Source organism: Bombus pyrosoma, linkage group LG11 (genome assembly GCF_014825855.1).
Source record: "Bombus pyrosoma isolate SC7728 linkage group LG11, ASM1482585v1, whole genome shotgun sequence".
In the NCBI taxonomy this organism is placed as follows: domain Eukaryota; kingdom Metazoa; phylum Arthropoda; class Insecta; order Hymenoptera; family Apidae; genus Bombus; species Bombus pyrosoma.
Genome location: NC_057780.1, coordinates 1,586,806 through 1,608,865, shown reverse-complemented (window position 1 = coordinate 1,608,865; position 22,060 = coordinate 1,586,806). Strand labels below are relative to the sequence as shown.

Genomic DNA, 22,060 nt, shown 5'->3' with positions numbered 1-22,060 from the left:
CCAATGGGAGAAGCCACAGAACTGCAGAATTATCGATGCCGCGGTGGCATTGCGGCGCCGTGTCCATTAATTCGACGTTAGCCTAAGGGGCTTTAAATAATTAATCCCGCGGCCCACCTGCCGCGATTAAACGATGCAATTAAACCGACCCGTGGGTTTACTTAACCGAAGATTGCCGACCTTCCGGCCGCTGACTTTCTACGCCGTAAAACATCTGGTCGGTGGTACGAAAAAGGGAAAAGACCATTAAAAGAACTGCGAACACCGCGTTGAAGCGAAGACGATGGACGAAGCAAGATATATTGGCAAGAGAAAATTTACTTTGAGATTGTTTTGCGAACGAGTGAGTTTTAGGAGGACGATAAGAAGAAGGTTGGATTATACGCAAATCACGAGGCTGCATTTAGTTGTGGAATAATTTTAGAACGCAGACGTAAAATGTTCCATAGAATCAACGAAAGCTGAAAACACTCGTCTGTATTAATTTTTATATTTTTACAAACGTAACTACAGAAATTTGTTTCGTTTATTGAATATCTCCACTTTCGTTTTACATGATCTTCTATATTGTACAAACTGTGTAGATTTTTACAGCTTTAAATTTCCCAAAAATGTATAAACGTTCGCGTTCCACACACGTGGAATCGTGATCCACCTGATAAATCAATTCTATCAGATTTAACATAGTAGTAGGAAAGTGTTTTTCTTTCGCAAACGTGTTTTTTACAACACTTGGTGCACGTTCGTACAAAGGTGAAACCAAGTCTGTGAAATATCGCTGTGTTTATCTCAACAGAGCAAAATGGATCGTGCGTAATTCGACAAAATAATACAAAACAAAAAACGTTGCGCGTCTATTATTTCCTGATAAAATACTCCTGATACTAATACTAACGTTCGTCCTCTGTTGCCCAGACAAAGTTATCGTACACCTACAATTTTATCGAACCTATAATCTGTCAAACATTCCGAGTACGCTTCGTCAAAAGTCGAATTAACCAAGCATTTCCCAATAAATCGGAACACATTGGCAAGCGAATGACTAGAAAATCACTCGAAATTGCTCCATAAATACAAATCTCGATCAGAAGCTAATAAGAGTGGCGTAATCATAGGTAATGACGTAAGTAGTTGAGGAGAGGAGAAGTCAGCCGCAAGGAGAGCAGAACGTACAGCTGGCAGAGGCAATATAGTCGGTGGAAGGTGTCCCATTTAGGATGGTCCAAGTGTCAAGCCGTTTATATACACGGTCCAGTGTCGCTATTGTTGGCAAATTGGCGGTGGACGGATCCGTCGACGATGACCGGGGTTTGATGAAGTAATGGACGTTCTCTGTCGACGTGTTGACCCGTACCGATTATATACACTGTAATAGTACATACACAGGAGACTACAGGCAACATAGTGACTACCGATACGTGTACACACGGCTTTGTACGTGCATCCTTTACGTGCACGCTGTTACCTGTATATGCATGTAGACGAGCAAACGCGAGATCGACTACTCTTGCTTCAGTCCCGGGCCTGTTTCGAATTCCGATGAAACCCTATCAAGTGCATTCCTTGGTCTCTTATCGAGCCGAGACTGACGCTCGATAAATGATTCGACCATTCTGCAATTTTAAGCCTATTACATCCTCTACGTTTCATCCTGGTTTACACCGCCCGTTCGACTAGTTCGCTGATGGATTTTATTTTAAGACGCTCCTTTGAATATTATTCGTAGTTCTTATCAGTTGAACCGTTCAGCGTGTAATTTCGACGTGTCCGAGCGATAGGTACAGTTGATAGATGTTCGTAGATTATATTGTTGTCGGTATTTGACGGTCGAGTGTGCAACGTCAAATGGAAAAGGGAAATCAAAGAAACGATCGGTGTTCACTACAAGTGTTAAATACAAGACGCTCTCTCTCGCTATTCTGTAGATTGTAAAAAGTAAATTGTGATTATTGCGAGTAAATAGTAATCGTGGAGGAAGGTCATCAGCGACCGTGCAATAATATTAATATTTTTCCATTTTTTATGTTTACAATTGGCAATTGTTCCGTAAGGTTTACTGTTACTTATTAAGTGATCGATCTGATTTTATATGTATTATGGATCAAAGCATTCCCAATATTTCTTTGCTGTATGGTTGTCTTCCAATTTTCACTAAATTTTGCCAACTCAAACGTCTTGCGACAGATATTAGTTACGTTCGCTTTGAAATTGGAAAAAATTCTGGATAAATGATGTTTCAATATGAAATTTAACGTGATAATTTATACGATAACGAAACTACTAGTAGATTAGCGATTTTATTAAAAGATGCGTACAATTTAAAATTCGTAATCCACGTGGAGCGTAAAAATTTGTATCAAATGTGGAAGATGTCGTGAAACTTTCGAGCCGGAGATGAATTTCTCTGATCTCTGATTCATGGGCTTTCTATTAGACGTTATTATTACGGTTACTATGGTAAACAAATATTACGTAATGCTCGTAACCGTGTATTGATTACAGTATACAGCTAATGTACGGAGAGATATTAATGAAGGATACAGTTTGACAGAGATATTAATTTATCCGGAGTATGTAGTAGCTTTGATTATTACATTCTCTATTTCCATTTCAATTAAATAGCTATAGAATATTGTTTCATCGTTGGAATAGTACAAGTTATTTTTCATCGTCCCTTCCATTTAATGTCACCGTCTGTCCAAACGATATTTAGAAAACGATATTCTCTTGAGTGTGTTCGCGTAACATATGAATATCAAATTGTTAATTGTCAGAGCAATGTGTTATGCAATGGCGTCGACACAATGTATTACATGGCATTCATTACCACCACACACTGTCACGCATTGTTGTGTTATACAATATCGATTACTGCCATGCGAGTTATACCATCTATTACGCGATATTATGCGCCATTAATAATTGTCATTTCACTTAAAATAGGCCAAACGACGAACAATAAACTTTATTTGTAAATTAAAGTTCCCTTCAGTCTGTCAACGTCTTTGAAAAGTTTATCGATGTCCGTCGAAAAAATTGTCCATATTTTACCGATAATCCAAAACTGCAATATACCTGCAGACCTGAATAGAATAGAAGAATAGTAGAATAGTAGAATAAAAGTACAGTAAACGATAGAACTGTAGAATAAAAAATGATTCATAATTTAGAATGCTTAAAGTACTGAAATACGCTCGAAGATAACGCAATGATTGAATATTCGGTATTTTGCAAATATCTTCTAAATTCTTAGTTCGTCAGAGCTTTTCAGGAAGTCAAATGTGATTGGTTGCACAAACGTAGAGTTCTTTCAACGTTCTATATCGAGATGGAACGCGAACGCACGTTTTTGATTTAGAACGCGTCAGATTTTCGATTATTTCCGCCGTAAGATTCACCAGCATTCGCTCTTTGTTAACGACAGTCGCTTTTGATGAAAGTCTTTTACCACCTTTGTTCCGTTATCAGCGAACCTGAATATGTTTGAACACGATTATAGAAGTCTGATTATTATTGATTATAGAAATCCTGATCTTATTCATCGATCTCAACAATGGGGTCGAAATTGGTCGGATTTTTTGGAACAGGATGAATTTCTACGATAATTAATCGCCATGAGAGTACTATATTTAGTAACCTGAATATTTTCTCAGTATATAAATAACCAGCACCTCGAATTTCTAATTTTCGAATGTTAAAATCACGTCCATTTATTTTACGATCGCCTAGTAAAGTTCGAAAAGTTTCTTTTGTTACGCTATTATTACTGAGAAAATGAAAAAAGGCACTCGGTATTTAGTTCACAACCTTTATGGCTCGCAACCATTAACGGCACAGAGGAGGGAAACTATACCGAGAGAATAAATGGTCGACCTATACTACTTACAACTGTGAAATTTAACGTTACATCGAGAAAACTTCATTTAAAATTCCACCATCGATATTTTTATAAAATCAGAGACAATTTTAGCTTCGTCGAATGTAATTCGTAGAAGAATGAACTTAAATTATAATTAATTTATTCTTCGCTTGTTTATTTTACTCGTACTCAGGATACTGACAAGCCGGATTATAAAAGAGAAAATTTAACCCCCTTAACCTACTATTTACGTTCGAGAATTTTACGTACCACGAGCGATGTCCGTAATATTTACGATTGGTCCGATCATCTACCACGGGCTATGCCCGTTATATTTACGTTTGGCCCGATCATCGTACTAAGGGCTATGCCCGTAGTTGTAGGTTGAGGGATTAATTTTAAAATAATTCGTGAAGCTACAACCAGATATCAATCCTGTGACCAAGAGTAAATACTATCATTTTGCAAATAAATTAACGCATCTTCAATATCGTTGTAAATAGGAAGACACGAAAAAGATGAAAATACGGAAAATATTGGGTGTTTCGCTTTTCAATCATGAACCTGAAAAGTATAGAAATCTTCGTCTTGGAACATGGTAATTTTCCTTGGACGTAAATAGGCGGATGAACAAACGGATGTCACTCTTCATTGTAACGAATACTATGGTCGCGTAATCACGTGGCAGTCTGGTCAAAACGCATTTATTTTCGTCTGGTCGGCTAGTTTCTGCGATTACGCTCTCGCGCAATAACTTCTCGTCGTGCTACGGTCAGTGCCACGGATTCGCTGAATTTAATTAAATCTCCGTGAGATGTAATTTTCTAATTTAGTGAAAAACTAGCCGAATCTGTTCCGCGTTAAACGTTCCCTCGTAATAAATGACTCTGAAATTTATCCTAATAGGAATAACAGATTTAGCAATTTGGATTTTTATGTACGTGCTTTACAGGGTGCAGAAATATGAAGTGATTCGTTTAATATGCAAAAATATCTGCGCCTCGCACGCGTATGAATATAAACTAACCAACGCGAATTAGCATCGGAATACGGGAAAATTAATCTTAGAAAAGGCGAAACGTTGTAACGCAATCCAGTGTAATTTTATTGTCAATTAAAAGGGAAAGGGTGAAATTTAATTCCTATGGAGGAGATTTTTGTCCGTGTTTGGAAGAATTTATTCGAATAATGCATTTGTGGAGATGGTATTTTCGTATTTTTGTAACGAATTCTATTGTTATGGGTAAAATAATAATTTCAATAGAACGTCGACAAGTCGTTACATTTTTTAAGGAAATAGGGCGGCTGAAGAATTAGATGTCTGTGGGAACGCACCCTAGTCATCCAACCCCTGTCTTTTTTTTTTCCTTTCTTTTTTTTTGTAAATTCAGGCAGCGAAGTTGTGTCACGATGATACATGGTCGACCACCGGCATGCGTCCAGAGATTCCAACCACGACATAGTAGCATCGTGCCATCATGATGCGAAATTATGACGGAAGGCTATTCCCTTTTTGCTTCTGTCCCGCCGCAAAGAGCAGAGAAATGGCACGAATCTGACTGAAATAAAAATTATAGGGCTAGAAATTGTACAAATGCAGATTTTCCATTTATCGCATCTGTGATATTTAAAATCGTAATTGAATATTTAGAGAAATTGTTTGCGGAAACAGTATATATTTTGCAAGATTATCGTATATATAATATAATATTACTTTATCGTTGTTTCAGCTGAATGTAAAGCGAATGGAGTTAATTCGAAGAAGTTGAATTATGGAAGAATGAATTATTGATTGAGTGGAATTATTGAATTATTATGAAAGATTGCGATGTCGTGACGTTACCGATACACAAAGAGCTACACATTCATAGCGGTTAATTAGGCAACATAGAGACGTGTTTGTTCGTCAATATCGAATGTAATTTATGCAATATTCATGAAAGATAATTTCCACTTTGTTGGTATACGTTTAATTATATTTGCGCAAACTGTAAACTCAATTGTTTAATTAATGCTGATTATATTAAATATGACTATACATTATACACTAATATTAATACTCTAAAATAAAAAAAAGCCTATATCGTATTATTTATCAATCATTTTCATTTCCGCCTTAAGCAGAAACGTAGCAAACACACTCACGTTTTCCAAATAGAATTTTCTCAAAAAAAAAAAAAAAAAAAAAAAAACGAAGCCTCCAATTTCCAATGTTATTATCTTTGATTTTTGTCTATATTTTGAGCCGTACAATCTCCATGATCCCATTTGTATCGTGAAATCAAGGACCACCCTGTATAATATATCCAATAGGTACAACAATTTCATTGTAGTTTGTAATTCAATTCAAGAATTTATTGATCAAATTCAAATTTTGACAGCTTAACACTTTGACTGCCACGCCGAAATCACACGTTTCGCTCAGGACGCTACGGGAGTATTTTTATTATTCGAAGCATACAATGGCAAAATAATAATAAATTGACCATGTAAAACAACGTTCTTCCCCGATGGACCTCGAGTTTATCTTATTGGTGGTCACGGCTGACCACCGTGGCGCCTTGATAACAGTTGATAGCGACATATTATAAAAAGGCTTCGTTTATTTCAACAATCCAGTCGCATTCGTCGTTTCGTCGTAAGCAAAACGTGCAGAATATATCGTTGAAACGTGTAGAAGATATTAGTAAACGGTATTTGCTCGTTCTATATACAAGAGTAAGGTATGTTCACACTTCCAACTTCAATTATATAATTACAAAGCAGCATTTACGATTATTTTCTAAGCTGTGTTTATAATAATATTCGTAGATTACCCCTCAAAGAGGTGGATGCAAATACAGTGCACCGTTAGATGCAAGATTTGTCCTCATTTTTTTTATCGATGTTCTAATAAAAATGTTTAATCGTTCATTTCACTTTTTATTTCAAAGTACCTTCTATTTATCGGCTATATTCAAAATGCCCCAATTTTCATTCAATTGTTACAATTGTAAGAAGTTCAAGCGCTCCAACGTGGCAGTCAAAGTATTAAATAACATTATAGAGAACAATTTTCGTTGACGTATCGGAAGTGACGAACTTCTGTCCGTATATTTCGTTGTATCCGAATGTACGTTCACTTGTTACGCTTTTATTTCTGCATCGTGCGTTGTCCTGGTGGATGGCCAGAGATCCCATTTTCGAGACGGCGCGTTTAATTAAGACGCATTCCGTGCTTTTTGATCGTGTAATTTCCTTAGCCGGGACGATGACTCTGAAAAATTAACTGCGTTTCCACCGGTCGAATATGAATGCGACAGCGGCGAGGCCTGAAAGGCCTCCTTGAGGTCTCGGCTACATAACCGCGCCGCATGCTAAGTTATGGAAATGAGAAAACTCTCACGACCGCGCGTGCGTATGCCGATTTATTGCAGTGTTGACCTGATTCCTTTCTTCTTCTTCCTGAGACCGTGGATGCTGCTGTGACGAAGACCTGCTTCAGAATAAATTCATCGTTAAGCGTGTAGTATCGTAACATTTCGTGTCAAGTGGACCAGGACATAGGCTCACGGGGAAGAGGATCTCGCGAATGTGCGAGCCTATCGAGTTTTCCGGCTCTTCGATCGACCAAATTACGCCGGCACGATGGCGGAGAAAGAAAATGGGTTCAAAGCGTACGTGAGGTGATAGAAATATTAGGAATGAAGCATCGGGTCACGCGTTAAATTAATATCTCGCGATTGCTTCAATGGCACGCCGTAATGAGCACGTTCGATCATAATTATTTGCAGAACGAACCTCTTCGGAATGAATAAAATTTCCTATGTTTGATAATTGTACCTTGGAACACGAAATATAAATATCGCGTGACACCTTGGTTGCGTGTGATATTTGGAAACGGGTACTTTAATTACCAAAGGCTTGTAGGTAATTTCCCAGAATAATTCTCTGTATAAGAAATTTGGAGACGAACTCTTAATATGTATCGTTCCTTTCGGGGATTATCTCGTCCGTTTAAATTTTACAGCAATCAGAAGAGGTTTTTATCGGGCGATGCCATAAATAACGCGACTGCTTTTTAAATAATTTTCCAAAGTAATTCTTTATGCAAAAAGTTTGACAGAACTCTTGATAAATGTCGCTTCACTCGTAGATTATATCGTTGCGTAATTATTCAACAATTCAAATAGGTTTTTATCGGGCAATCTCATAAGCAACGCGAATGTTTTCAGTGTGTATATCAACTGAAGATAAAAATCTATTTGTCAGCAATTAATTAACAACGTATTTTCTCTCATCTTCTATAATCGTTCGCCACCTGCTAGCTACATTTCCTGTGTCCAATTTATCGTGTCTCTGTCATGACAAATTATTATTAATTATTGAACAATTATTAAATTTGAAATTATAACAGATTAGGGTGAATTGAAATAAAGTACAGGATCGATTAGGTACTATGAATTTTATTGTATTTACCTTGTCGAATCTTACAAATAGTGAACAGCGAATATCGACGTTAAATTAATTTTCTATCGTTTCCTTTTCCGCTTTCGTCCTTTCTCCCATCCCACGAAAATGGAATTTCCCTACAACGTGTCTGCGCCACCCTAACCGCGTTAACGACCATTAATAGTACCAATAGCTTACAGATGCTTATAGACATGTCTTCTTATTTACTTTATCGTTACCGTATCGTGGATATATTACTATGGATGATGAGACGTGATTAGCGATGAGCAAGTATATCGAGCCGAAGACTTTACACGAATCTTCTTCGATTTTTACACACATGCACTCTGACAAACGGAATCCCGATCGAAGATCGAAATAGACACTTTGTGTTGTTACATCGGGAAAAATCGTCGTTTTATTTTACACACGAAAACAATAGATTCTATAGCTTTTGCTTTATTCTTTATACCACGTACGTCTGAAACACAGGTAGAAAAATTGCGTCAATCGAGTATCACTGGTTTGCTTTATACCTTATTTATCTTCAATGCAATTATTAAACTATTAATGCAATAAATGGCTCGAAGCTTTGATAGTTAACAAATAGCTTCAAATGGGACAAAAATAAAAATTTGTGCGATACAAATGCAAGAAAATTAATCTTTTACAATCGATTATAATTATATACAATCGATGGCACTAAGATCTCTGCGTTGATTAAATATCGTCTTATTAGGTCGCATCGATCTCTTCGCAGATTTAAGTTCAATTTACAAGTACACGTTAGTAGCTAAAGTATACAGAACGAACATTCGTTAAAAATTCTAAATTATAAAAATTCACAAGCATCTGTCGACTCATCAAATATCAAGCTTCACTGTGCGTATCTAATGGCATAACGACGACTTTTCCCCTTCTGCGCACGATTTTTCAATCTCCGATCGGGATAAAGTCCCGTGTGACTTACTTTCTCTAACTTCGTAATACTTTGTTTTTTTTTCTCTTACGTTACTTTATCTTACTTACGTTTTTCTTTTTATTCTCCTTTTTCGTTTCTTATCAAATGCGTTCCGAATAGCTCGTGTACTCGTACTCGAAGATACATACGCGGGGACGCACACATACAAAGACCGTACACACGCATGCACACGAAAATGTTCTTACTCACTCGCGAATGGCGTTGCCGTTATTTGCATATCGCGCAGGACGCGGCCGTGAAAATTTCATCGTTAATACTCGTTCGATCGAACGAAGATTAAAGATCCATTAGGAATGTTTCCATGATTTTGAAAGCAGGATTTATTCATCCTTCCTTCGTACAAATTTGTAACGTATGATTCGGTGCAAGAATCGAACTTTTCACCCAGTTTCAAACGATATTGTGACGTATCAAGGATGGGAAACAATGGGAATATTGCAGAGTGCAAATTTTAACGATTAATGATGCAACATTTTCTATCGAAGGGAAAAAGCAACGTGAATGAAAATTTTACAATAATTTCGTAATTAACGACATTATCGTCGAAAGATTCCATTCTCTCGTTTCTTGTGATTTTCAGGTGTTTTATTTTTAATTGCTACTCTCTGAGCTTGCTTGAGAGCCGGTGAAACATTCGATCCTTCCATCGATTATGTACTTGGAAAATCGATTGTATTTATCGTACGTTACGTGATGATCGTGTTACATTATACGTCGCCGAGTGGAATCAATTTAATGCTCGATCGATTGTTCGTTCGTATCTTGCGATATTTCGATCGCTACGAAACTGCCGGTCGTACGAGCGTGTTTGTCAAGTTCGTGAAATTTCTATGAAAATCGGTGCAGATTTAATCTGTCTCTAGCAAAAAACTAATTTTCGATATCACACGATATAAAAAATGCTTGTTTCGCATAAAAGAAAATCGCGATTCACTTATTAACAAATCTCACTTTGTTTCATATCGAAGTTATAATTCAGCAATTTTTCGACATTGAATTTTCAACGATGCTGAATTGTTTGATGGAACAGAAGTATTTAGTCTTAAATGTATACACCTTCGACGATCCACGAATCGTTTAATTAATATTCTTCGCATATTCAATGCGGTATACAAAATCGACGGAGGTCCCTGCTTATCGGAGGAGGAGGAAATCTATTTTTCTATAACACGTGTCTACTTATCCAGGGATCGTGCGCAAGGAAATAGGAAATCGTCTTCCGCGTTCAATGCGTTAAACGATCCCCGTTTTTCGCCGATCTACCGAATAGACATATAAGAGAAAATACAGCTTACGCTGTGGAAGATAATAAACGAACAAAATTCCAGTTAAAATCAAAATTCGATTAAGTAGGTTTCGCTGTTGAAGTTTTACTTAATTAATATTTAAAGCCCCGAGAGAGCCGAATTTCACGCATAAACATATGAAATGCGAATTTTAACAAATTTTTAATTAAAACGAAATTAATTGCAAATCGTCCTTTTAAAAGAAGGCGAACGGTATTCATCTGCATTATATTCTCATTTGATATCGTTATTTAACAATGCCTATATTGTTCGTTTTTAAAGATCTCTGCTCGGTTATAATGTCAACCGTAACTCGTTCAGAAATATTTCTTCGATTCTATGTGTTTGTCATGTTTCAGTAAGACAGGAAATTGTGTCCAAACCAATGAAAATTCCATCAAACAAATTCTATTACATTCATGACTGGCGTTCATTTCGATTACTGAAATTCCTTCTATACGTAGTTTCGTTATAGAGTTTAGCAGTTGTCGAGTGAAACGATGCGAAAAATGTCCACGGTAGCCATCGTTCTAACGATCAACGAATATTATACCAAACAAATATTATACTAAATGTTCCAGCAAACACGAAATAGTAATAGCGATATTATATTCAGTGCTCGACAGTTTCTAAATAGAACTAAAAAGGTAATATAGTTGTTAAACTTGTGCGATATGCTTTAAAAATTGATGGGTATAAAAATGGCATAAAAAGTAACGCATAACAAGTTATACGGTGAGACGAAGTTTAATTCAGAATAATAAGAAGTTAAATCATTTACTGAAACAATAATGGGAAAATATACGCGGTTAAATGAAAACGTAATTCCCGATATACTTCTCATTTTCAATTTAAAATAGATCCATTCGACTTTGATGAATTGTGGAGACCGTAGAAACGACAGTGCGCACAATGAAAGCTTTATGCCCCTTTAAAGCAAGCCTTGGCTTCCGTGGAACGCTTTCAGTTCCAATTTAGACCCAATTATGGTGGCATTATATTTAAAAAAATTGCAAAGAATCTTATGTGTTTTTTTAGTCTTCCAATATAAAAGCCACTAAATAATTTCACATTTTGCTTTTCTCGACGTTCTACCATTAAGTAGAAAGGTTCGATTATTTCGAAATATATTTGAAATTTTACAATACGTAACAAACTATTACTATTTTATCGTAACAGCGAGATAGAATTGCAGAAAAATGTAAAAGGGACGTCTTACACGTTTTAAATTTTCAATTCCATCTTACGAAGATTCCAATGAATAAAACTCTGCTCGAAAATGTAAAACATTTTACATTATAAATGAGATACAGATACTTCGCAGAAGTCCAAAACAACGTCTTACAAGTTTTACATTTTTCAACAATCAATTCCATCTTCTAAAAATTCCATAAGTGAATGAAATTCTTTTAAATACATGAAACGTACAAAACATGGTAACGGTAACAATATGAATATATAAATGAAGAGAACAAGGAGGGAATAAAGAATAAGTAAAGAGGATTCAACAAGACGAAGAATCCAGTTCTTCAGAATTCTTCTTTTTTCGAAGTACAGAAAATCTACAATATTTAACGAACGATCAAAATAATTCCATTAAAACGAACGTATTATTTATCGTAGCAGCTCTCCAATTCTTCTCACTTAACTGCGAATAGCTCGAAAACTCGACGCTCTAATTGATACAAGATGGGCGAATCGAGAGGAAACGCAGCGGACGATTCCCTTTCGAAGCTGTTTCCCCAGTCGAATTTGCCGGGAAAACGTTTTCTCACGATGGAAACCGAACCACCGAGTGTTTACCATTAATTCGCAAATGCTTCTTTTTACGAATTCCAACGGGCGACAGAGGTACGCTCTTGAAGAAATAGAAATGGATGACGATTCCGGCGGGAGACTGGGCCATTGCCGAGAAAAAGCCTGGAGGATAGTGGAGAGGCAAACAAGATATCATATGGATACGAAACGATAAATGAGGGGGAGCTCGACGGCAGAGCAGTGGAAGAACCAGGGAGCGAAAAAGTCCGAGCAGACAAACGGATTACCATTATTTTCCCTTTATAAAGAATTGGAATCGCTGCTTCGTAAGCGCGTAAAAGAATATTCGTGCATGCGAGTAAGAAATTTCATCGATAAAACGGTAATTTGTTTTTCGAGAATCCCGTCTTCGACCATTTAGATTGCAGTATGATTTTTCTTTCGAATCTCGTCCAGTGATTGGATTTTTCCAGTGGAAGATGTTTATCTTTTCAGCGAGCAATAAATATTTTGATTTGATTAACGATAAAAATGATACATGACATTAACGATAGAATCGACTTACGAGTATAACGTGCAACATATGACGATGTTAGGTATTCCGTCATTCAATTACAAATTCAACAGATTGTACGAAAATTATGAACACAACCTGGTACCTCAAACAATGTTCGTACGTTTAATCCTGTTCGGAATTTTGAGTCAGCGTCTCGATAAATCATTGCAATTCCGAATTACATGTCCTCGCCGAGCTGTAAACCTAACGACTCCGAGGTCAGGTAAAAAATCTCGGGAAAGAACCAGCCGGAAGGGCACGATGGACGGACGAAACCCAACGGCTGGTAAGGAGAATCAGCAACGTAGAAAGACGGTTCATCATCGGACATCGTGCCGTGCGGGTGAAAACTTCACTCCCAACAAGATCCTATCACCGCCGTGTTCATAACATCAAACGTTACTTTTATACAAGTGCAAATACAATTCTAGATTAATCTAACACTCGATCTATTAAACCTCCTCCACCTTGAGCGTTAATTCATTCGAGGTACGCGATATCGACCGATCGGTTTGACCTGACCGGTTGCTCTTTAGTCGACAATTCGCAACAAATCCTGTTGTACTTAAAAAACGATATACATTGGCAAGGATTCCTTAAAAATTTCTTAACGATACAAAAGGACACGATCGAGTGTAAAACGATTTTAAGAGCAAAGAAGAAGAAGTGGAGGGTAAAAAAGAGGCGCGACACGTTCCAGATGATAATTCAATTTATCGCAGATATCGGTTACGCGAGTGTGACTTTTGTGCGGGTTGCCACGTACTTTTCACCTGGCCGTGTAACAATGCTCTCGATAAATCATTGTATTATTCAGGCAGAAGGTTGCAATATTCAGCAGCAGCAAACGCTGATTTACACGGAAGTGACCCGACATCATTGTCACGATCCGTTTAACCACTTCGGGTCGAATCTCTCGGTGATTTCGATTTCGTGATCGACCTCTGGTCACGTTACCATCGATCCCGTTGGTTATGCGTCTCAAATCGCGCGGATTCAAGTGGGGATCGAACCTCAATGGCGCAAAATGAAATTACGCGGTCAACTTTCGCTTACAGGAATTCGGCGAACAGAGGCAACAGAGACGCGCGGAAATGCAGACAGGATTTCCATGCGTTCGAAATTGTTTTCCCAAAGGAACACAGTATTACATATTGTACACTACTCCGTTTCGTGTCTTTTACGCGCAAAGTGATAAAAATAAGAAAAAGATGGTGCGCAAATGTGGCTTTGGTTAGGAAGTTTCGATCAATGCAACAACGTATTGGATTTTCCTTTGCTTCGCGTGTTGTGTTACTTATAGCATATGCGGCTTTCATCGTTCGAGGAAGAAGACAAAACGCGTTAGAAAAATCACGGAAGACTCTGCACGCGAAATGGTAAAAATAAGAAAAAGATGGCGCGTCAATGTTTTATTAGAAAATCACGATAGACATAGGTAAAAGTAAGAACGTATCGGAGTTTCGTTTGATTTCAGGCTACCTATGTTTCTTATTTTTATTTCTAAAATATACTAGTACCATTTTGCGAAAGAAACATAGCGCATCTTGTACACCAACGTTCATAAGTATCATATGTTTGTTTTTGATGTATGAAATTATAGATAGAAAAATTTCTGATAATTTTATTCTTCGTGATTACCGCAACAGCCCGTGTGTAGTAGAATATCGAAGAGTCGATGAACGGAAAAATATTAGTATAGAATAAATTAAATATAATTTGAAACTAAATAATTTTGATGTACAATCTGCTAATAACGTATCGTTTAATATAAATTGACCGAAATATCCGAGCTGTTAGATAGCGAAGGGCAGAGTACATAGAAACAGAGGATACGAATCGAAAACCAAAAAGCCGATATTACTATTTTTTAATACGACGTGACGTGCTCTTTATTTGCTTTTCACCGGTGTCGGCGTTTTGTTTAGTTGATTGAAAGCCCGCACGCTGGATCTGCACACAAAGGGATGCTGTATGTAATTGAAGGAATCGTAATTTTTCAACAGAGGAGGCTCATTGTTATTCGAACTTTATCGTTCTCGATTGGATCGTTTCCGAAAGAGGGACAGTCGATGTGTGTAGAACACAGCGCAGAATTAAAACTTCCTCTTTGCGTTTGTACGGGTATATCGGTTTAGCTTTGCGTGGAAAAATATTTGAGCCAGCGCGAAGCGTGTTGTATTGTTTAAAAAAAAAAAGAAGGCAAAAAAGGTGGTAAAAAACATCGTCCGATTCGATGTACAGTTTCGTGTGAGCTGCGCAATTTGTGGAAAAATAATTTTAAAAAACAAAAGACCGAGTTAGAAAGAATAAAAGACGCGATAAGATCGAACTTGTCGCGTCGCAAACAAATCGAAAGTAATGGGAATCGATCGTTCTTCGCGATTCCCCATTAATCGACGTAAAAATCTCATGGTCGGTTTTCGTAATCGCCGACGAAGGGTCGACGACTCGCGCCAACCCTTTTCCCGCCAGGTTCATCGAAGAAGCGTGCATGAAACTAAAAAAGTAGGAAAGAAAAGGATAAAAAAATAAAAGGTATCGGCGATGTGCGAGAAAAGCGATTAATACGCGCGGTTGTACGTCATAGAGTGGGCGGACGTGAATTGGACAGATCGATCGCGTATATCCGGCGTTTATACAAGCGCATTTAACCAGTCGGTGGTGGGGCCCAGTGACCGATGCAAAAATGATTGTCCTGGCAACGGTCTGGTAATCAAAGTGTTAAATTTGTAGCGGCGGAGCGAAGTGAAAGCAAATTTGCATAGTCGCGCGCAATAAACACAGAGGAGGCTAAGCGAGTGATTCGAAATTTTATGAACGGTCATTGTCTGGCCGGTTGAACAACGCTTCTGGCGCCGCGTAGAAACGAGTATTTTATATCGTGTAATAATTTCAAGAGCCCGCGGCCCAACTATTATTTCACGCTTCAACTTGCGCGACACATCGCCGTAATGTTTGCGTCTCTCGTTCGCGTTTCTTTTTGCCAAATCCGCCGTTGTGCATTTCGCTCGCGCGAAACCCCTGCAAAATGGAACAGGCGAGCTGCGTAAATTGTTCAATCGACCGACTCTATTCCCTTTATTTTCACGCGTGAACGTAGAACGTGTACGAGGAATATGCATGTGCTTTAAATATGAAAATCACCTCAGAAGCATCACGTTTGATTTTGACTGTTTCAATGGATGAAATTTGTATAAAATATTCGGATGAGATTCAGAATTATCGACTGGAGATTTTTGCAAATAATCGGGAAACGATGTTTCTCGCAACTCGGTACATATCTTGACAAGACGCGTTTCTAATTTCATTTCGACGTTAGTCGGGCGGCGTTGCTTTGCCAAGTTGGAAAAAATTCGACAGAGTTTCCGACACAGTTGAAGAAAATATTCTCTTTGTGAAACTGTTCAACGCGTGAACCACAAAGGCTTCAAACGCGGATTCACTCGTCAAACTTAATCAAACTTTAATAGTTCAATAGTTTGATAGTTAAATTGATCGTTGGTAAAGTAAGAAAATTCATCAGCTTTTGGATAAAATCGAAGCGTATTTAAATATAAATTTCTTTGTAAAACACTTCGATTCCTGTAACCCCTTAATTGTTATCAGCGGATCATAAACTATCGCGATAACTTACGTTGGAATATATTTTATTTTCATTCGACATTGTATATTTCACGGGATAAAAGTTATCACCGTGTCGAATAAGAAACACCAAAGAAAACAAAACGCTTGAAAAGCAAATATGCTAATGCAACGATGCCGTGTCGAGGATTAAAAAGACCGAAACATGCAATTACATTCGATAAAACTAGAATGACAGCGATAAAAAGTGTTACGCGTACTCGTCTGTTTTCGGCACGGTTCGTGTACCACGCGTGCTCCATTCGGATAAACAATTCTAGGTCGCTATTTATTCCCAAAACTTTTTCAGTTTCAAAGAAATAAACTCTGTTCGATTCCCGGCGTTTCAGCTGCGACAAGTCAAATCAGTTTCTTTTCTTCTTTTTTTTTTTTTTTTTTTTTTAATAGAATTATTCGTCGGAAGGAACGAGAAGAGTCGCGATTTTCGTTCTGAGAAAAAGATTGATATGTTAATCTGCTTGAACGAATTTCAAATCACGATAATTCACGTTCGATTTGTCTTTATTTCGTTTTGATAATGTTCGTGCGCGGTATGAACCCACAAGGGTACGTTTCCAATTTTTACACGCGAACCAAGAGATCGACCGAGTAAAAGGCAGTGGAGAATCCTCTCTTGGTATCGTGCAGCGTTCAAAGCGAGCCGCTCGAACCGCCATACGCAAAAATATTCGTGGAAATTCACGTACGATATGGTAGACGAGATGCGCGAACCTTGAGCTCGGTAAACAGGATCGACGAATGTTCACGATAAAGGGGATAACTTCGTTGTCTGTCACGGGGAAATTTCGCGTTTCCATCTATGCAGTTCGATGTATTGAAAAAGAAACGAAACGAAAGGGGGAGGAAAGTCCTTTGTCGAACAATCGGATCCTTTGACGACATCTCGTGTAAAACAGTGGTTTCAGCACAAACGTTTCTCTCTCTTTCTCCCTCTCTCTCTCTGTCTTATAGTAATTTGCGTATACCGTGGAGAAAGTTTTTGCTGATTTCTTACTGTCTTCTTTCTTCGTATCACGAGTCGGAATTGATTCGGCCGGTTGGTGCTTATCGGTTTTCGGTGTAAAAATCGATTTCGAATGCGAAAGTGCGTCCGTTCCTTGCAAAGCTCGACATATGGGCCGGGAAAGACAATTACTTCGGATTCTTCGGAATTTTCTCGCGTTCCATTTGACGCGAGAATGAAGGGAGTTAGCACCATTCGAACTGCAGGCCCAGAGAGTGATTAGGACATCACGGTCACCTGAAAAGCGACGGGAATAGCATCGTGATGACGATGAGAACGAACGACGTCGCCTGAAGATTCGCGCAACCACCGTGCTGCATGGCTGCCGGATTCTCGCCTGAAACATATGCGATATTTCGATTACTTCGATCGTCGTAGTACGTGTCAAATAAAACGAATGAAATTAATTCTAGGAATTTTCTGTCGAAACATTTCATACGATCTCAATCGTCAAACTATCGATTTAATTATCCACTATAAAAATACGTGAAACATGTTATACGTGCGCTAACCGTTGCGTTATATACGTGTTACTCGACAATGTAGATGCAGAAAGCTGCAAATAGATAAAAACGCCGGTACGTTCTGAAATGTAAAAGGAACGAAGAGAGTGTGGAATACGGTATAAGCTGAGGGATAAAGAAGCGACTCCCTCGTGGTACGAAGCACCGAGAACACAACATTTGCCAAGCACGAAAGGCACCGGCAACACGCAGGATCACCGGAAATCGATTTAATCTCCGTGAAACAAGAATACGACACTCACGAAGCAGCAGAAAAGCAGAGCAGATCGTGCAACGGCGATATCAGAAAGCAACGTGACACAGATAGACAAATGGAGGAAAAAGAGAGATACCAATGTTGTATAAATATCATAAGAATAAGAATACATCAGACACGTGTTACCTCTAGGTCGGTAAATATTAAATATTAAATTCGATAACAATAATATACGCTGTATAAAACACGAGTCTCGTGTCATATAGATAGATCTATACGATTTGGACAAACAGGGTATCGAAGGTAGCCGCTAGCCTGGGGTGAAGAGAATCCAATTGGTATATTCTCGGAATCTACCCAGTGTATTCACGGAATCCATCTGACATATTCCCGGAATACACGAATCCCAACTGAATTTGGAGTTCAACGATCTGAATCTCGATCACCGATTTGGATCAATTTTATCGGCGTTGTAGACAATTATTACGATTGTCCTTTTTTCAAACAATCGTTCTATGTACTTTTAATATTCGCTGCGTCGCTGGTCACCGGTGGCCCCCGCGGCGCTATAGCCAAATCGAGCGCCGGTCACCGGTGACTCCCCATGGCAGTCAACGTGTTAAATAAATCTAAAACTACTTTAATATGAATTCTAAGTGTAACCTTGGTGTTTCTTCACTGTTATTTCGACGATTAAGATGCACAATTCTCAACAGTTACTGGTTTTCAAGCCATAGAAGAAAGTTTTTATATTGCAGTATAAATTCGCAATAATTTGAAACGGTATATTTCGACTGGCTTTCTCTTTCGTTTGTACGATTGCAGATATATTTAGATTTAAGTGACCGTTTTAAAAGTTTAGGAAATGTAGGATTCTGTGTAGAATCCGCTTAATCTCTGAAACAGCTTTTCGCCAGCTATGTTTTCGCTTTTAAATTGCTGTAACGTGCCTGAAATGGAAGATCAAACAGGTTTTGAAATGTTTCGCTTTACGAAGCCGTATCAATTGCAATCGCATTGTTAAAAATCCTCGCAGAAAATAAATCTATGTATCGATAAAAATTCAACTGCGCGCTGCTGATAGTATAGAGAAGTGACATTGAAAAAGCTGGTAGAATAAACGACGTTACAAATATAAAAAAGGCTAGCATTTAATCACATATCGACTAACACTTCAAACAGGTATACGTTGTTCAATAAATTGAACTATTCTTCGTAGAACATGGGTTTTATCGGGCAAAAATATCATCGACATTCGATAATAGAATGATTTGTTCCGATTGTGATCGTAGTTTACGAGACAAATTTCTAACACACGCGTGAATAATACACCGTATTGTTGTGAATCTTGTTTCAAGTTTCAACGAAAATCGTACTCATTGGAATTAACAGAGAGTTCCCATAATCGATAAAATTAAGAACGTATCATAGATAAATAACTTTAGGAAAAAGAATGCCATTGACGTTAAACATAAACGAAAGATATATAACTAGGCTGTGAACGTTTATAGGGATCCGTATTTTCATCAACACTTTCATCGAAACGGTTGGAATCTCCATATAGAGATTATTTTGCAATACATGGCGCAAACTTTTTTAATGATTTCAGCTCAGCGAAAGCCGTGAAATCGATATTCTACAGTCTCAGGAGGATTCTTCAGTATCTGGGTTTATCACGGTTCAGGGAAAAAGAATGCGGAATTCCGGTCGAAAAAATCGTGCAGGGATCAGCAATTAAGGAAATGAGGAAAGAGAAATGGAACAGGGAATGTAGCGCGAAGGGATGGAAAAATATGAGGTGAGAAACGATGGACGACGATGAGGAACAGAGGGATGGAAAAATATCGTGAAGCCTCGACTTAGACCGGATTAATGTACGGTTCTTGATTTTTCGCTAATCTCTGATCTGCCCTCCGCCGGCTTAAGAACTCTTAATTCGATTTCCTCGTTTAATTACATGTAAGGCGACGCGATTGAAATTAACGTGGAACATCGGGAGCAAATTCGCGGAGAAATCTCATTTGAAAGCCAGCGGAGAATCGCTCGATAAACGTGTCATCGCCGGATTTTACCGGAAATCAGGGCATTGGAATTAGCGTGTGCTAGATTCTTGCAGAGGACGATGGAAACGGAAGAATTTCTCTTATTAACGGAATTCAGTCCGAGAAAATATAACTTCCATCCCATATACATTAGAAAAATAAAATGAAACGTATCAGTGGTATTTTCTCTGTCAACGGGACAAGTTATTAATATAATTGAATTTCTCAAAATTCAATTTTTATTGAAAAATTAGCTCGCTCGTGTTTCCATGTGTATTACTTTCATGAAATTCTACTTAACGTTAAACGCGATGTTACGCCTCGTAGCGTTATCCTCTATGGATATCGACGAAACAATCTTCAAGTGAAATTCACAGCCACGAAATTGCAATCAGATCGCCGTAAAGCAAAACAGTGTTCCTATATTGTACTGCTGCAACGTTTGCAGGACCGAGCTTGGAGGCTTAACGATCGGCTCAATGAAGCACAAACTGATCATAGCGTAGAATTAATTTCGATAGTCTAAATTATAGTTGGATAGACAGTAAATACGAGCACACGCTTTCTTTTCGCTTTTATCCGCTACTCTACCAAGTACAGTCTGCCACGTCAACATTCATTTAATTCTGCTCCTAAGATTTAAGTATTCAGTTTTTCATCGATATATCTTTCGTGATTCAAGTGGATATTATTTGCGAACATCGTACAATTTCCTTCTTCATTCATCGTAAATTACCATAAATTAAGATTCACGATATCGATAAAGTGCGCGTTAAATTTTTCATAATAATTGCGTAAATTTTAAACGAACAATACTTATTTTTTCTATCGAGAACCCAAGTTTCAAACGTCTACAAGCTGATTCAGCGCGACAGCCTCTTCATATCGAAACTGGTTTCAGAGCAGAAAACTCCTCGAATCGTTTTCGATATTCAATTAAACGGTGACGCAGTTGAAAAAATTTACAGCCCTGTTTACGTTCGATTCTAGTCAGCCGAGTCTCGCGATTAGCACCGGATCTTCGTTTCGTTAATTGGCTCTCTCTGATTTTCAGGGAGCAGCGTATCTTGGACGGAACCGTTCATTCACGACCAAGGAAACGAACCTATTTTCCTAACTGCTATAAAGAGATCGATTTATTCTCGCGTGGCAGATTTTCTTACGGAACTGGATCCACTGATTAAAATGGAAGAACCTAAATGGCACGGCGAAAGAAGCCTAATATACAAGTTGATCGAAAGTGAAGATTCATGATGATTCACGAAGCGAAAATTATTGGTTTTCGTTATCTTTGTCCGTGCAAATCACTGATCAGACGGATTTCTGTGTACGAGATGAAGGTAAATTTGTTTTCAATGATAAGGTACCTCTTTCATCTTGTCCAAATCATCCTCGATTTATATAACAAAAGCTTACAAGTTTATAAAAAGCATACGAACATTTGTTGTCTTTGAGAGTAAAAGACTTTGACATAGAAGAGGAATAATTTCCTATTGGCATAGGTAGTCGCTTACAAAATTGTTCGTACACTGTATAGAAGTGAAATTTTATTGAAATAAAATGCTACAACATTCTACTGCAAAATTAACGTGTTGTAATGTACCAAATGAACTGAGGACTTCATTATCGTCATACGCGTCGAAACATAAAATACGTATCGTTATGGAAATTTACATTTTTTGTTTTGCTTTATTAGAAAAGAGATCGTTTCTTTATAAAATGTGGATGCAAATTTTTATGAGCGATTGGAAATGATTATTTAATTTATTTAATTGATT

General features: G+C 37.9%; 2 protein-coding genes across 4 annotated transcripts in view; one reads left to right on the top strand and one right to left on the bottom strand.

Moving 5' to 3' along the window:
* Positions 1-7,269: 7,269 nt before the first annotated feature.
* The window catches only part of LOC122573241 (peroxidasin-like), a 342,454-nt gene continuing 327,663 nt past the window's right edge, over positions 7,270-22,060 (bottom strand). For 2 of the 3 annotated variants that reach the window (XM_043739338.1, XM_043739339.1), the window contains one exon: positions 8,308-17,857. In XM_043739338.1, coding sequence (XP_043595273.1) covers positions 17,754-17,857 — 104 coding nt within the window. In that variant the 3' untranslated portion in view covers positions 8,308-17,753. Of the gene's footprint in view, positions 7,338-8,307; positions 17,858-22,060 lie in introns of those variants that run through there. The other variant, XR_006318689.1, reaches the window with a different exon arrangement.
* On the top strand, positions 7,328-21,967 carry LOC122573242. Its single transcript, XM_043739340.1, has 3 exons — positions 7,328-7,524; positions 19,850-20,038; positions 21,337-21,967. The coding sequence occupies exons 1-3, from the start codon at positions 7,487-7,489 to the stop codon at positions 21,464-21,466; spliced, it is 357 nt and encodes a 118-aa protein (XP_043595275.1). The 5' UTR covers positions 7,328-7,486; the 3' UTR covers positions 21,467-21,967.

Bases quoted from the DNA above. Each gene is read 5' to 3' on its own strand.
- LOC122573242 (XM_043739340.1), top strand. From the start codon at position 7,487: ATGGCGGAGAAAGAAAATGGGTTCAAAGCGTACGTGAG. The intron at 7,525-19,849 runs GTGATAGAAATA...TAATGATTTCAG, and splicing joins GGGTTCAAAGCGTACGTGAG to CTCAGCGAAAGCCGTGAAAT. The intron at 20,039-21,336 runs GTGAGAAACGAT...TCTGATTTTCAG, and splicing joins AAGGGATGGAAAAATATGAG to GGAGCAGCGTATCTTGGACG.